This window comes from Perca fluviatilis, chromosome 22, assembly GCF_010015445.1.
Source record: "Perca fluviatilis chromosome 22, GENO_Pfluv_1.0, whole genome shotgun sequence".
Lineage (NCBI taxonomy): Eukaryota > Metazoa > Chordata > Actinopteri > Perciformes > Percidae > Perca > Perca fluviatilis.
The window spans coordinates 10005135-10021927 of NC_053133.1; the positions used below are offsets into that span (position 1 = coordinate 10005135).

Genomic DNA, 16793 nt, shown 5'->3' on the forward strand with positions numbered 1-16793 from the left:
TGTGATATCTGCCAAAACTAAAAGTTAAATTACTGTTTTCACAACATGTCTCTCTTGCATTTTACAAAATTATGAAAAGGTATCCAAAAAGGAGTACTCAATACAGCTTTCAATAACTTCCGAAACAAAAATATGCATCCCCACCAGCTGGGCATCTTAGAACATGAGGAAATCTACTAGCTAGTGATATGAGATGGATAAGTCTAAGCCTTGCTCCATATCTGATATGCAGCAGCAAGCTTAAACAAACAGATAATGCATTTACACTAGCTTCAACAGATGGCAATGAGTGTAGCAACAGTGTAAACCAAAGAACAGGAGCTACGCAGTACATTTAAAAGGATAGTAGCTAGAGCAAGCGGACACATAAACCCACAGTTCTGAGTTGAAATAATCTCCGATGCTTAGCTAGCTGATTATGAAGTATGAGGAGAAAAAGTGGTTGAGGCAACACATCTTAAATGGGACAAAAGTAATATTGACTTCCCAATTAAGCCACCATAACAAGGAAACTATTATAGGCCTAGCTATGTGCAAGACAACATGTTTACATTCCAAAATGAGCTCAGACACAGCGAGAACGTTTCCATTAGCAAATGCAGATACTGCACAAAGCTAGTCAACGGGCACGTAGCGTAGCATAGAAGCAGTCAAGCAGAAACTATAGCAGTAAACTAACGCCATGTCACCGCCCTCAAGAACGCGGGACAGCAATAACATGAAAGCAGCAACGACAAACCTTCATTTTGTTAAACACGCACATTAAACATAGTCAACAATAGTAGCACAAAAAGCACTTATCTTGTTGAAGTGAAGCAGTGGTCCTGGCAATTGAGAATAATTCCTTAATAGTCGCTGAAAGCAGCAGGTGTCCACCTCGAAGTCGGTGTTTGTTGCTAGCAGCTACTTAACGTCGAAAACACGTGCAGTAGCACAATATGCCCTTTCTAAAACGTCTGACTTTTAGCATGCAATTTCGCTTATAACATGCTGTATAATGGTAATCAATAACAGCAGCAGGCCCGGCAAAGCAAACAGGGTTAAAATGTTATACAGTTTAGGGTTCAAAATACAGCGCCCTATTAAAGGGTGCATTTCATTTATGTCCTCTAGTCCATTATTTCATGTCAAGGTAGAAGCTCACTTTAGTAGCTAAAGTAGTTTGCAGGTTTGCTTTATCCCTAGCTGTCGTTTTTGTGTTTTTTTTATTTATTTATGATATTGATATTTTCATGTTTATTTGTACTGTATGCAGGGTTCAAAATTAGCAATTAGCATCATTCACAAGCCAAATGCTGGTAAAATATGCAATTGGCTAGTATTTGCTTCACTCACCAGCCAAAAAAACAATCTAAACATTTACTAGCCATTTGGCAGATGGGGGTGAAAAAGTTAACCTTGAACCCTGATTTATGTATTTAATGTAGGCTGTTTTGTCTATGTATTTTTGGTGTTATATATAAAGCACTTTTGATTGCCTTAGTGTATTAATCTATGCCTGTGTTCTGTAGATCAGTGGTGAAAAGTAACTAATAAAAATATAATCTCCTAATAATTGATGATTATTATAGGTAAAAATAAGATAAGACTTGATCCCCAGAGGGATATTCACAAGCTACCCATTACTAGTAGGCTACAAATTAATTAATTAGCCCCACCTTTACAGGCCTACACATTCATTCATTAATAATTATAATAAAATAATAAGATCTATATTATTCTGAAATAGGACATACTGCCTAATGAGTTCTTTTACTTTTGATATTTTAGATATGTTTTAATGCTTATACTTTTACAATTTTTAAAGCATGCCTTTTACATGTAACATAGTATTTACACAGTGTGGTATTGCTAGTACTTTTACTAAACTAACAAGCTCAGCACTTCTCCCATCACTGATATATAAGTAAACTTTCTTTGTCTGCTCAAAATACTGAAAATGGCATCCAGTTACAAAAATCTGTCATAAATCTTTTGCCAGCTTCATACACCTGTGGTGTATTCTACGTGATACACAGGTCGTGCCCAATGACACGTAACAACATACTTTGCATTGTAATTTTGATATATTTTGAATTGTCATCTGTGTTTTTCTTCTTCACATAGGCTAAATAAAGGTATTTCCAACGCAAATTGGTACATAAAAGTGTGTCGGAATGCAGGAAATGAAGTCGTTGATGCTCAAAACTTCCCCACTATGAAATGCTCCCTCCAAAAGGCCCATTCTGGCCCATATATACAGTATAGGCCCATACATATACAGTACAGTATACCCACTACAATACATTAGACTACAACACTGCATGTTACCCTCCAAGTGTTTGTTGACAATACATGGCATCTGCTGTCTGTAAGTTGACCTGATGGAGACTCTATGGACCATATATATATATATATATATATATATATATATATATATATATATATATATATATATATATATATATATCCCGCCATAAGTAAGCTGTATGTGTGTGTGTGACCCAGCAGCTGAAGCCAAACACAAACCCACATACACAAACACACCAGGACATCCATGAGTAATACTGAAAAGCACATCCATGCACATACATAACACAGATAAACTTACACGCATGCCATATAGACATACAGAAACATATTTCAGGCTGTTCAGGCCACTGACCATAATTCGTCCTGTAAGTACAACACCATGTGGCTATACCCTTCATTGCCCTTAGTCAGTTCCTTTATGATCAGACAGAACAGCATACATAACGTGCACTTTGCGTTCCAAGGCCACAGCCAACATTTCCTCTGTAAAGAGCCAATTACATCAGGTTGACTGCTTCATGGAGCTGCCCGTCTTTCCCACAGTCATTTGTCTCATACAGCCTGCTGTCATCTTACTTTAACCCCCACTTCTTTTCCTTTACATATTCCTCAGAGACCTAATCCATGTTGAAGTCTTATTTATGAGGGTAAAATGTTTATGTTTGATATTAAAGATAATAATGTGTTTGACTGAGGCTAATACAGTCGCATAGATCTTATCCTAATTGCCTGAGAGTTGCGTGAAATTCAGCTGAGCACAGAAAAGAAAATTGTCTCTGGAAACAAACAGGGGTCCATCATGGCTGTAGTACCAAAATAAAGTCCAGAGCAGGCCCCTTATATAATCTTCACATCGAGGCTTGAGACAAAGCATAGAGAAAGCAAATAAGATGGTGTGCCAGCGGGTAGCCATGCAGCCGGCCTCTCTGGACTGTTTGAAATGGCAACACTTCCTGAGCCTGAGTTTCCACTCACTAAAAAATAATCACCCAAGAGAAAAAAAAAAAAGGGAAAATGTCTGGGATGTGTTGATTTAGCAGATTTGTTGCTGAGGTCCTCAGAAATGGTTGTGTTTACCATAAAGAGATTGTATCCCATGTCTCCTGCTGATAAAACTTCATCACTGTCACAGAAAGCTGTGAAATAAGTGCAGGAAAAAAATAAAGTGATATTTTTGCTCTTCTGATGTTCTCACGCTCATGTATCCACTTCTGTAAAGGTCGAAATGCAGACTCTTAGCAGTCAAAGCCACAGTGCAACTTTTGTAAAGGGGCACTCCGCCAATTTTACACATGAAGTTCAGTCTACTTGTTGTGACTATAGTGCTTATTACTCAGTCAAAACAGTTGTATAATGTCTTCTGTGGCTCTGGAAGGAGCTTTCCAAAGTTATCTCAGCTTGGGTTCAAGCATTGAACTTTATAATAGGAAGCCTGGGTTACAAACTGGGGCATGGTTTAAAAACTAAAAACTAAAAAAACATGGACATTTACCAGGCAGGGCAAGTCTAACGAAAGAAACAGTTGAGTGGCATTATGGGGAATGTAGGATCCAGCATTTCTGGAGCTTGGATCTCATGCATCAATGTTGATAATTCCGTGTGTTTGTGTGTGTGTGTGTGTGTGTGTGTGTGTGTGTGTGTGTCTACAAGTCAACAAAATGTATGGACATTGTGGATTAGTGCTCTATCTAACCTGAGGTTTGTGACCCACATTACATGTACTGTAGTTTCACACTGACCAAAAAAAATACTATCTAGTCTGTTTATCACTTAAACAGTGGGGGGTTTCCCCGGTGTTTGATGTCCCGTGCACCGACTTTGGCTTTGTAGGACCGACACGCCACATGTTATTCCTCTCTTTGTTTCCACCAAAGTTAAATACTAAGTGTCTGATTTTTCTGATTTACGTGAAGGGATAAAGTGTAGAAAATCAATTTAAGTTCAGTTTCTAAATGTGGGTGAAAAGAGAAGACACCTAATATGAGCATAAGAATTGCGGGTGCATTTGTTTTATGGCTCCATGTTCAGTGGCGCAATTTCAGCCGGGCGTGCCAAATTTTATTACAGGCCCTCCAGGTGAAGGGCTGTCCACTGTGATAGTGCAATAAAAACATGCACAATTTGAAGGTAAAATGTGCATGTAAAGAGGCATCTGAAGTCCTAATTCCTGAACGAAAGTGATTCCTCATTGACGATCTTTTGTTCCAGCTTGTTTCACGACCAGAGTTTTGCCAGTGAGGGAATAAACTGTAGCTGTATAAGAGTTTATAGGAGTTTTGGACTAACTGGTAACTGATTGGCTGCATTGCACTGCACAAGCTGTTGAAAGAAAAACATGTCATAGAGAGTGAAGAAAGCGAGACAGAAAATAAAGAAAATTGTGCGAGTTAAATTAAACACAACTCCCCTTCTGCCATTGCCATGTGTGCGGTAAAGAGGCAGTCATAGTCATAGGTTTGGAAAATAACAATAGGGGTTATTATGCGTTTGCAGGCATTTGGCGGTTGACGCACAGTAATGGCGTCTCTAGCCTCTCCATTTTGAAATCTCATACATCTTTCTGAAAGGTGGATATCAATCAAAGAGAAAGCTCTCTCACTCCCGCTCTGGAATCTTGCCACTAAAAAAATGAAAACAGTTCATAATGTCTGGGTCAAGGAGCCGGCAGAAAATCTATTGGAGTGAGAACAAAGGGGGTGATGCAGAAAGTGAGATTTAAAACTTTTCTGGCAAATCGCTGTTGAGTCTCACTTCTTTGAAATGAGCACGGGATGGAGGACGTTTTCAAGCCCAATTCTTCTTAATCTACAAGGAGACAGGTATCGACTGCTCATCTAAGACTGAAAAACACAAACAGCGAGAGAAAAGAGCCTCCAGGTAAACAAAGACGTTTCAACAAAGACTATTCCTCCACAATCAAAACATATTATTCATAGTTAAGCACAGATCCAGTCCCTGGAGCTCATAGCTGCTTCTTGTGAAAGAGAGAGGGAAAGGGGCATTGCATTTCTGCAGCTGACCAATCAATGGTGTGATTAATGGAGCTAATTTTACCTGGACACTGCGGATCATTACTTCCTGCTCTCCATCTCCTCCTTCCTCCTGTCTATATGGAAGTCAGCATGGATAATGTGTTTGCTTCACTGATGAGAGTCCCGCAGAGAGACAGAGGACAGTGGAGGGTAAAGCCACGGACAACAAGTCTTCTGGGACTACAGCCTGGCACGTAGAGATGCTATCTGCAGCAGCCGCTGAAAGCAGCGCTGCGGCTTACGCGGTGGTGACCTTCTCCCTAGTGTCCACCCCTGACAATGTGTTGACTTGAAATATTACCCTGCATACCTGTCTCATAACAATATGTCATTAGAGGTTGGAGAGTTTTAGCCTCTGAAAAATGTTGTCTTGGTGACTTTTCCACCGTTACAAGAATAAAAGTGAAGGAGAAACCAGGGGTGGAATGTGACTAAGTACATTTACTCAAGTGCTGTACTTAAGTTCAAATTTGAGGTACTTGTACTTTATTTAAGTGTTTTCTTTTCATGCCACTTTCTACTACTACTCTGCTACATTTCAGAAGGGAAATATTGTACTTTTTACTCCACTACGTTCATCTGACAGCTTTTGTTACTTTTACAAATTAGGATTTTTGCACACAAAACACATGTAGTTTATAAAATACAATGGTTTAATATAAATTAAACTACCCAACAATAAACAGGTCTACAAGTCCAGCTGAAATGATTAGCCGATTAAACACAGAACTGTTTCAGTCGTTTCCAGTTTTCTAAAACTTTCAAAGTACTTTTACTTTCAATACTTTAAGTACAGTTTAAGTTTCCTGGTGATACTTAGCCTACATACTTTTACTTAAGTAACTTTTTCAATGCAGGGCTTTTACTTGTAACAGAGTATGTTTGCAGTGTGGTACCAGTACTTTTACTAAAGGATCTGAATACTTCTTCCACCACTGGGACTAAACACTGAATTAAAATGTACGTAATTAATACCTTTACTTCAGACCAATTGTTATTGACTTCAAAATATAAATATGTATGTAAAGAATCACTAAATGGTTAGAATAGTTAGTAATTGTCATGGAATTACAGTTCTCACACACACAACATATACAGTAGTAATAATAGTATTTCTTTTCGAAACAATGGGTCCTTGAGTTCAGACAGAACAAAAGCAGGCTTCCCATTTCTACCCGGCAACCATCGATTTTGTAGTTGGCAGATTCTAGCAGCTGTAGCTAGCTAGTTAACATTAGCCCCAGGAATTTGACTTCTTAACAAAACCTGTAACCCCACAAAAAAAGTAGTAAAATGCCTTGGCCTGGATGGTAAAACTGGGTCAGATTAGCTAGTTAGCTGGACATGCTAATGTTTGCAGCTTATGTTAGAGCAGACAAGAACATTGTATAATCCATTACTTATAATTTTGTATTGTTGTGTTTTGAAAAGGTATGGTTGCTAAGCTACGATTGGACAATAGCTGTTTGGGATTTAGTAAATGGTCAATTAGTGTAATATTCCTGCCATTAGAAAACATATATAGAAGCCATTATGAGATACAACCTTTTGCGTTAAAAAAAATGAAAGTTGGTGGGTTTTTAAAAAAATGTTTTTACTCTACCTATAGTTTGGGCTTGTGTAGTACATTCAAAACACAAAATGCATTGTGGGTCAGATAAGGTCAGCATAGTCAAAGTCAAGGCTGGTTCTTCTGAGCCCTTACAAAGTTGGTATTTTGGACAGTGCTATCCAACAGCAACAATAAGTTAAGTATCTCTTGCCTTGAGCTCAGTTTCAGGGTCGTATATGTGATGCCCTTCTCTGTGAATTTAGGTTGCATGGCTGCAAAGGCCACCTGAAACCACTGTTTGAAATAAGACTAAAAACAAGGAACCTCCTGGGGCTGGGTTTCTCAATACGACCCCTACGAAACATGAACTTGTGACCCGTGCAGGAGAAGGGAGAAAAAATAGGCCCAGCGGGGCTTGTACAATAGATGTGTGAGGCTGACGACATTAGTCAGCTGAGTGTGAGCTCTGTTACATATAACTACTGGATTGTGTCCCTTCATGAAGAGTATAGTACTTTTTTTCCTCCTTGATCTAAATCATGATATTAAAGAGTCAGTTCAATATAAAAAACAAACAAACTTTAAGGGTATCTTTAGTGGTATCTATGTAGCCAAGAACATTCTTTTTACATTAACACTTGAAATGATGAAGGCACCACATAAATGCAATGAAAGTGAAATGAGTTTCCTTTAAGGCACATTTAAAAATGAAATAGTGTCTTTAAGTTGATTTATAAGTGCAAGGCAAGAGATATGTATACAAAATACATTTCAAAGATTTTTTGGGGGGTTTTTACAAAATACATCTATAACATAGTCTCTCATGTTGAAAAAAAGTGAGATTTCCATTTCTTTTTTGATTATAAAGCAGGTTGAGATGGTGTATAAATACTGTAAACGTTTTAAAACTCCCAATTCACAGAGAAATGCACACAGCCCATATTCAGAACGAGCAGTCTTATATACTTTATATAGGTAGAAAGTGCCACTACAGCGCCGTTACAGTCATTCCTCGGCTGCAGTGACTGTGCAGAGACTCAGAGAGCGCAGATTTGGAAAACCTGGAATCACTGACCAATTAGGGCAGACTGGGCTTTTTTTTCTTGGATGGTGGCTTAAAGAGACAACTGCTAAAACAGAGTGTTTCAGACAGAGGGTGAATACAGGCGTATTCAGACAGGCAGTATGAGAGATTAGGTTTTCGGTGTTTTTTGAACATTAAAGCATGCAAACATGTTCTAGTAGAAACCCAAAATACAAGTATGAACCGGAAAATTAGCATGATATGGGACCTTTAATAATTAGTCAAATAAATTATTGTTACTTTATTATTAGTTGTAGTGGTGTTAGTAGTAAACATTACCTTGTGGAATGTTAATAATTATAGGAGAGAGCTTTTGTAGGAGAAATAATTATTATCAGTATTTACTGGAGCAGATGTTTCCAGACTCTTAGCATGAGTAATGTACATAGTAAAATATTCAGCTCCAAGCTCACCAGTCTGATTTTAGGTTGTGCCATATTGTGCCCTCAGTACCATTAAACCAAAAGCTTACTAGGAGGGATAGCAAATGGACGCTACAGGGCGCAAGAAGAAAACAATTTCTTTACTTCATTTAGGTCTGTTCTGTATTAAAACCTCTTTTCCTCTGTGTCTCAGTCCATCAGCCCCATACCACTGAAGTTAATGATGTGAACATAGCACACATAACAGCAGTGCCGGAGACAGCTGGAGACTCCGTCAAAACATGGTGGGAAACCTAAACAAAATGTCAGCAATTAGACCAAAAAAAAAAAAAAGAAACTTATACTGTTACAACAGTGCAGAAACACTTTCAACAAAAGCATAATGTCTCATTTGAGTGTCTGGAATGTACAATATGCCCTGGGTATGTTTTCATATGCATGTAGGTGTTTTTCCAAGTAGATTTCAGGGAGAAGGTGCCTGGCTGAAAAACCATTTGGAACCAATGAGAATGATAGAAATTGGAAACAGATTAGGAGCCCGTCTGGTCCGAGCAGCTTGTTCAAAGCCAGCAGACACAGAAATGGACAGCCTATTTCTTTGTAGATACAGAGCCCAGTGTATTGCGGCAGAGAGGTGTCATTGATTTGTACCTTCAGTATCATTCTACATGGTGCTGTGTTAGCAACTTAAGCATTTCATCTTCCATCTGAATTCTCCTGTCCTTACAGAGGTGGTTTATTGCTGCGGATATATGAAGATGGTCTATTCTGTGGTATGAGGCGAAAGGCTCTCTGCATCTGAATGGACCTGAGGGAGATTGGAAGATGGCTTTCATCTGTAACACTCCACATAGTGACAGTAACTATTCTATTTCTCTACAAAAAAAGGAATAAAAAATCATGGCACGGCTCCGTTCACCTCTTTGAAGGAATCATAAAGGATCCCTGAATAGATGTGGGAGGAATGACATGAAAGGCTGACATATGATCAAGCTGTGAATACAAAAAATTGGAAAGTAAAGTTAACACAAAAAAAAGAAATACATTTTAGGTATGGCTCTTCTTAATATTCAAATAGAAAAGTTTAAGAAAAGTGTATAAAAAAAAAAACATCTGTAACTTTTTCCATGTCAAACCGTCATGTCAGGACCGAGTGAGCTTCGCTGTATTCCTGCAGGGAATGGTGGCGGGTCACGGCAGTGCATGCATGAACATGGGCATGAACAAGACAAGGATGCATGACAACATCTTTTCAAATGTATTTATTGATCGACAGAGCGGAGCTTCCAAAGGCCAGACTACAATAGAAGAATGATGCGGAGACATTCAGTGGAAAAAAAATGGTTTAAAAAGAATTGACATTTGTTTGAAATGGGTGTCATCAAAATGCCTTCCCAAGCATGATTACATGACCAGACGGGCCAGTTGACCGTTCGCTAGGCCCTGTCCCCCATAGTTGCTGTGCCCGTCAAGCTTTCTGTTCTCACATAGGAGATATGCAGTTTATAAAGATAACTGTGTCAGGTTTTCCACTTAAAATTCATAAGCTATTTAAAACAAACCTTGATTTCAGACAGAAGTAAACAAAAGCAGGCTTCTCATTTCTGGCAAGTGACTGTCCATTTTGTCGGCTGAAATAAATAACTTTTGCTAGTAGATTTGATGAGCTAGCTAACTAGCTAAATAAGCTAATGGCAGCTCTGTAAAATGGTTGTAAAAGCAGTTTTCAATGTTTGCAGTTGACTTGTTTTAAAGACATGGAAATATAGAGAAACAGCATTGTTCTTGTATTGCAGTGTACAGCTAGTTAGTCCTAGTATAACATGAAACAAATTAAGATTAGAATCATTTCATTCTAACACAATTCTCTTTAGCTGGTAAGCCAACATTACTGAGCAAGACAGATTTATGGATTCAATTTTAATATTACAAGAGGCTTTGAGGAATTGGGACTAGCCGATGTGTTTGGTGAACATAATGCAATTTCAGAAAACAAACTTGGCTGGGGTCGCTTAGAGCAGCACAGAGCTGCTAATGTTAGCCTAACTTCCGCTGCGGCTTCCAAGGAGAGGAAATATGATGTGCTAGTCGTGAATGGGGATTTCTTTAATTGTAACCTAGTTAGTTAAGGATGTGCTACTTGCTCTTGTAATGCTCAATTACCACTGTTAGCGAGTTGGTTGGACATGCTAATGTTTGTAGCTTATGTTAGCACAGACATGGTTCATTCCTTACAGTTTAGCTCTTGTGATTTTGTTTTTGAAAAGGCGAAATAAAAAAAACTGCGTGCCTGGTTACAGTTGCTAAGACTGGACAGTCGGGGGAAGGGTTTAGTGAACAGCCAACTTTGACAATGTGTGAGCTGAAAATGAGGTACTGAGATGTGAGACACATACAGTACACACAATACATATCATCAAATGATCCAGCAAACACAGAATAGAAAGTAGCAGGAGGAGATGCAAACAGTTATCTCTGAATATGGATGATCTACTGGCCTCCCTGCATCAAAAGATGTACAAGAAGACAAGTACAAGTGAACAACCATTAATCTGTGTGTCTCCTTTACTGTATATGTTTTAACCTTTTTCATCTGGGCCGAAGCAAAAGCTTGACCCCTGTGGACCTTCAACAAGCTCCTTTCAGCTGCTTCACTGTGCCAGCACTAGGATATGGGGGCCATTAAGCAGAGCACAGTAAGGACCTTGGTTAAATGAAAATGTATTACTTCGGTTGCTGTTGTAATCACTCAAGTTTTGAGCCAATGACAGCAGGAGGAAGAGGAGGAGGAGGAGGAGGAGGAGGAGGAGGGAGGGCTGACAAAAATAGCATCGTAGAAAAACAGCCCTGGCCAGTGTAGGTCAGTTTAGCACCAATATTTTAGCCTGGCAGTCACAAAAGAGGCTGCTGGGCACACACAGGGTTTGTCCAAGCTCCATTTGTAAGGTTGCTTGCAAAACACACACATACACACACACAGTCCAGTAAGCATGCACAGATGTCAAGATGAAAAAAGAGATTCACTTATTGTAAGCCAGACAGAGACCGAGACACAGATACACCGAGGCTGGGGTTTGTGGACCAACGTATTACTTCTTTAACACCCACACTGCACTCTGCTCAGAGCACGCTCACACTTGTACACCCCGATACACAAATAGAAGTAAAAGAAAGAGTGCTGACTGCTACAGGACTGGTACATACAGTACACGGGGAACATAAGGGAGAACACAAATAGACACATGGACACACTCAGTGTGTATTTACAGGGATGGAGAGAGAATAGACAATGAGTAGGAGCCTCGGGGAAAAAGCACTGATCTAAACATAGCTGAGCATATAATGCCTTTGTCCAAAAGCAGAGAGGCAATTTCACCACTGAACAGTCCTGTGATGAAAACCGATGAAGTGTTATCCCTATGAGTGTAATTTCATCACACATGCACGCGCACGCCACACACACACACACACACACACACACACACACACACACACACACACACACACACACACACACACACACACACACACACACACACACACACACACACACACCGCAGTTAGTAAACTGGCTTGACCTCACCTTCTTTGTTGTAAGTGACTGAATGTTGAATGTGTCCCAGCAAAGCTAGAATGTTTTATATCTATGGCTAGAATAAACAGTAGCAGGCCGTAGACGACTCCTGTTTCACATTCAATCGGCAGTAAATGCCAGCGCTGCACCGCTGGGATCGTACATCTTAAGCACAGATTTGTATCTTTCCACCCAAAAATATAGCACAACACAATAGGACTGCTGAGCTCTCAGGCCCAGATCAACACATATACGGTTTTTATGAGAATGAAATGCTACTTTTGTATTTTTCTTTCCTACTGCTGGCTGAGTTAGGAGTTCAGAGTTCGCTGTAGTTTAAGCCAATATCCTTACGCACTGTAGGTCGGCCCGCCGTCTGCACTGTTTGCTCTACACTCCAGCCAAGTTTCAAGTTGCTTACAGTCCAACTAAGATTACATATAGCCCCCCCCCCCCACCCACCCTTTGTGTAGTTAACAAATAAGGTCAACATGCGTTTTGAAATGTGCTGTTGTAACCAAATGTTTATTATTAAAAGGAAGAAAAAAGGTTGCTGGGGAAATGTCAGCCTGCTGGAGGGGGTGTCCGTGTTTGATCGACAGCGGCTGGCAGGCTGAGCCCCGCCAGAGGAATAAGACGCAAAGTAAACAAAGTTGTGCTGGAGACAGCAGTGTTGTTAGTGCTATGGAAGTGTAAGGGCCACACCAGCCTCTAACCAGATCCAAGTGGCATTTGCAGGTATGTTTTCCTGCTATTTTTTGTGCCGCAGCTGAGAAGCGAATTAACTTCTTTGCCTGCAGATTGACGTTAGCAGTGCATTTTGCCCCGGTGAACGTTTGTTTGGTGGCTCATTAAACATGCCAAGGTGCAGGACGAGACTTGTTTATGTTTGTAAGTCAGACAAGAAGGAGACTTTAGCAGGAAAGCTAATGTGGTGGTTGTAAAAGAAGCATCATTGTACTCCTATTGCAGTGTAGCACTAGTCAGTCCTAGTGTTGGAACTGTGATATGGAATGCTAGCAGCATGGCTCTAGGGATTGCAATGTTGCTCTGTTTGGTCCACCACTTTCCAGAGGGTTAGGACTGAAGTATCTCAACAATCATTGGATGGATTCCCATGAAATTTTGTCCAGTTATCCATCACACCCAGTCAATATATCTTGATAACTTTGGTGATCCCCTGACTTTAAAGGCTCTGGACACCCACCCAGGTGTTTTCAATTAATCTGGCTGATTAGACCTCTTCCAGGACTGAGTGGGCGTGTACAGAGTGTACAGATTGACAGCTTCCTGTTAGCTTTGTTGCACCTGTTAGGGCAGGACAAACTGACACCTTGATCATTCTTGTTGGTAGATGAAGATTTATGACCAAATACATTCCCACCAAAGCTCCGGCCCACCTTCAACCTGAGCAGAGGTGTCTTATCAGCCAGAATAACTGAAATCACCTGTGTGGGCGTTCAGAGGCTTTTACCCCGTTTACACGTACATGGTTATTTTGAAAAACGGAGACATTTCCCTTCGTTTGTGTCCTTTGTTTATACGCAAATGGAGAATTCGCTTTTGAAAACGATTCTTTCTAAAAACTCCGGCCAGAGTGGAGATTTTATTTGCACATTTGCATGTAAAGTGAGACAAATCGGAGGTTTAGGCAGCCGTGGAAGTGAGGAAGAGATTCGTTGCTGTTGTTGCTATTTTCGGGAGTCTGATTGGGTAACGTGGGCTTCAGCTTCTCGTTACACTGCCACCTACAGGTTTGCGTGTGCTCTTGACGGCTATATATATATATATATATATATATATATATATATATATATATATATATATATATTTGTTAGGTGTAAGCGAACACTTTTCTGAAAACTGACAGCTGTGCACAATGTTATTTTTGAAAACGGAGAGGTTGAAATGTCTGTATGTCAGCATTGTCAATGTGTGCATGTTGGCATGCTAATGTTTTTTTTCTAATTATTTTGTGGTGCCATGGATGTTTAATAAATACTAATGTATTTTTCTTGTATCTTCCAGTAAATCATCATTAGATCAAGTGGTTGGTACAAATGCGTGCTTGACATCGGGCGTTAAAGTTCCCTCTTCTTTCAAATTTTTAAACCAAACCGATACCCCACTGCTGTAGTGTGCACATCGTTTTAAGAGTTAGAGAAACACAAGCAAACTGTCCGCACAATCAGATGCAGGGAACACATATGTACGGACAGCATGGACCCGCACTGAACACACAGACTCTACACGCAAGTTAAAAGATGAGCACAGAGTTCGAAGGCAAATCTTAATCATATATTGATCAATTTATTCATTCTGTCAGGACACGTTTCCCCGTTGTCCCAAAGTCTTACACAAAGAAGTCATTGTGAGATGTCCAATTTGTTTTGACCAGAAAACAGGAAAGAAAGAAAAACCAGTATGTGGTCATGAACACAGACACACACATTCAAAGACTGCTCGCCATGACAGCGAGGACACTACATGTTCGCTAACGGTTGGTTTGTTTGCTGAAGCCAATTTGATTTTCCAATTACCCATAAGATTTCCCAAAGAGTTCCCAAATGTACTGTGCCACTTGAATCGTTTAAAGGTTTTTCTTAGATTTAATTGTACCTGGAGGTAAGGGTAGGGGGGATTGGGGTACACTTGAAATGAACAAAAATAAATGCAAACAGTATTTTCAAGAGAAAACTTCCTCCTCAGCTTTTGAGGGGTTTCAAAGCCACGTTGAGCAGAACCGGTTGGATGTACAGTAAAGTCTTGCATGCATGTTGACACAGGCACTGATCTTGACTTGGTGTCTCACTTTGTGGTTCCTTAGTCAGGAGACAAGAGCATTCTGGGAACTGTAAGCTCTCTCAAACAAGGCAGTCAACAGGATTCTTTAAAAAAAAAAAAAAAAATGGTCTGTCCATTCACAAATAACCATACAGAATGACCATTTTGGATGCACACTTCTTTAAACTGAGGGGGATATGGGCCAAGGACAAAAACATAAAATCCAGTAACAAGCTCTCAAGCTCATGATTAGCCTGATTTCTGTCTTATGGAAATGATAAAAGTAACAGTAACAAATATCTTATAAACACACAAAAATAGTGGCTTTACTCCAGAACCTTCCGAGATAGGAATTCTGACCCTTCCGATCTTTTTACGATACAATACATTACTCTCAATACAGGCTGACCCTAGTGTATATTCTGTCCAGAATGGCTCAGCAAGCCAGTGCTGAGAATTCTGGGTAACATAATAAAAACCATAAAATACCATCACAAGAAGCTCTCAATTAGCTTCTTTTTACAAACAAACAAACAAAAACAAAAGCGGTATACAAATGAAAAAAAGAAAACAACTCCAAGAACAGCAAAACCAAGCACAAGTAGTATGATGTATATTTAAGGCGAGTTAAAATATTGCAGAATAATTTGGCCCCTGTGTCTCAAACAGACTGCCACAACAGTCAGAGCTCCCCGACTCTTAATTGCTTCAAAAGATCCAGAGAAAGGAAGGAAGGATGAACCGAAATGAGAGAAAGAGAGAGAGAGAGAGAGAGAGAGAGAGAGAAAAAATAAAATAAAAAAAGAGATCCTCTTTGGAGAGAAATTGATTTTATTTGGTTTCGTTTGGTCTCTTCCTCAGGAGCGTTTTAAAGGGAACAGTGAGGACCCAAAAGAATTAAAATAAAAAAACTAGAAATAAAAAAAAAGGAAGACAATACAGAAAAGGGATTGACAATTGGTAATGTGATTAACTCGCGTTTATCTGAGACTGTTAATCTTTTTAAGCGCAGTATGAAGCGGGCGGGCACCAAGATCAGAAAATATAAAATTTTTTTTTTTTTTTTTTTTTAATCAACAACCTGATATGACAGATGACAATGCAGTGCCCTGTGGGAAGAGTGCATCCCCGTGAAAGTCCTCCTTCTAAAGAAGAGCAGTCTGGCAAAGAAATAAAAGAGGAATGGGATAGGAAGTCAAGTTTCTGAGATACAAAGTGATGCCGACCCTCTTGTTTTTTTATTTTTTGTTGTTTTTTTTACTGGGACTGAATGTCATATCAGGCAAAGATCCCCCACAAACTGTCCCTCTGCTCCCCCGTTTGTTAAAAAGGCTGAGGGTTAGCGGAGTCAACTTTTAAGTCCTGGGGTCACCTTATGTGTGAGGGGCCGCCGACAGGCTGTCTGGTAGTTTTTGGAGGTCTGAACGAAGGTATCAGATCGCCCAAAAGGAGGAGGCGTGGCAGTGTCTTTTCACTAAAAATGTCCAAAAGTCCACTGTCCTCCTCTGTGAAAGTGGGGACTGTCATCCTATTTCTTACCTGTCTCATCCTCTCTTTTCATGTCATCTCTCGCCGATCTTTCAGACCCATTCCTGCATGGAGCGTTTGCAGTACAGTATGTGGCGTGGCGTACCCTTCCTCTTGAACTGCACCACAGTGTAGACCAGCACCAGCAGGCACAGCGCGAGCACGCAGGGGATGACGATGGCGATGGCCTTCACCGTGTTCGCCTCGTTTTCCAGCTCGATCACCACGTCCGTGTTGCCGTCGTCGGCTGGCGGCCGGCCGGGGTCGATGGGCGTCAGATCGCAGCCCATGAAGTCCTTAAGGATGGAACGCGGGTAGCCCGGCTCCACACGAAGGAACTGGTTGCTGAACTTCCAGTACTCCTTGCCCTTGTAGAAGTAGGTGAAACCTGAGGGAAGGAAACAGAAGAAACAGAAATCTGTGAGAACGTTGCCATCTGAAGGTAATTAATCAACACCTGGCTGAAAAGCAGAGTTTCACCTCTGACCATACCCAACTGTGATGTCACGGTGTACTGACACAACCTGGAGTACACTTCTAAATCCCTGCAGCCAGGTAGACCACA

The 16793-nt window shown here is 40.2% G+C and overlaps 1 protein-coding gene across 2 annotated transcripts in view; it reads right to left on the reverse strand.

Moving 5' to 3' along the window:
• Positions 1-14193: 14193 nt before the first annotated feature.
• LOC120552479 (matrix metalloproteinase-16-like) overlaps positions 14194-16793 on the reverse strand; it is a 92066-nt gene continuing 89466 nt past the window's right edge. The window contains exon 11 of one of the 2 annotated variants that reach the window (XM_039790576.1): positions 14194-16616. In XM_039790576.1, the coding sequence (XP_039646510.1) occupies positions 16282-16616 (335 nt within the window). In that variant the 3' untranslated portion in view covers positions 14194-16281. The remainder of the gene's footprint in view (positions 16617-16793) is intronic. The other variant, XM_039790577.1, reaches the window with a different exon arrangement.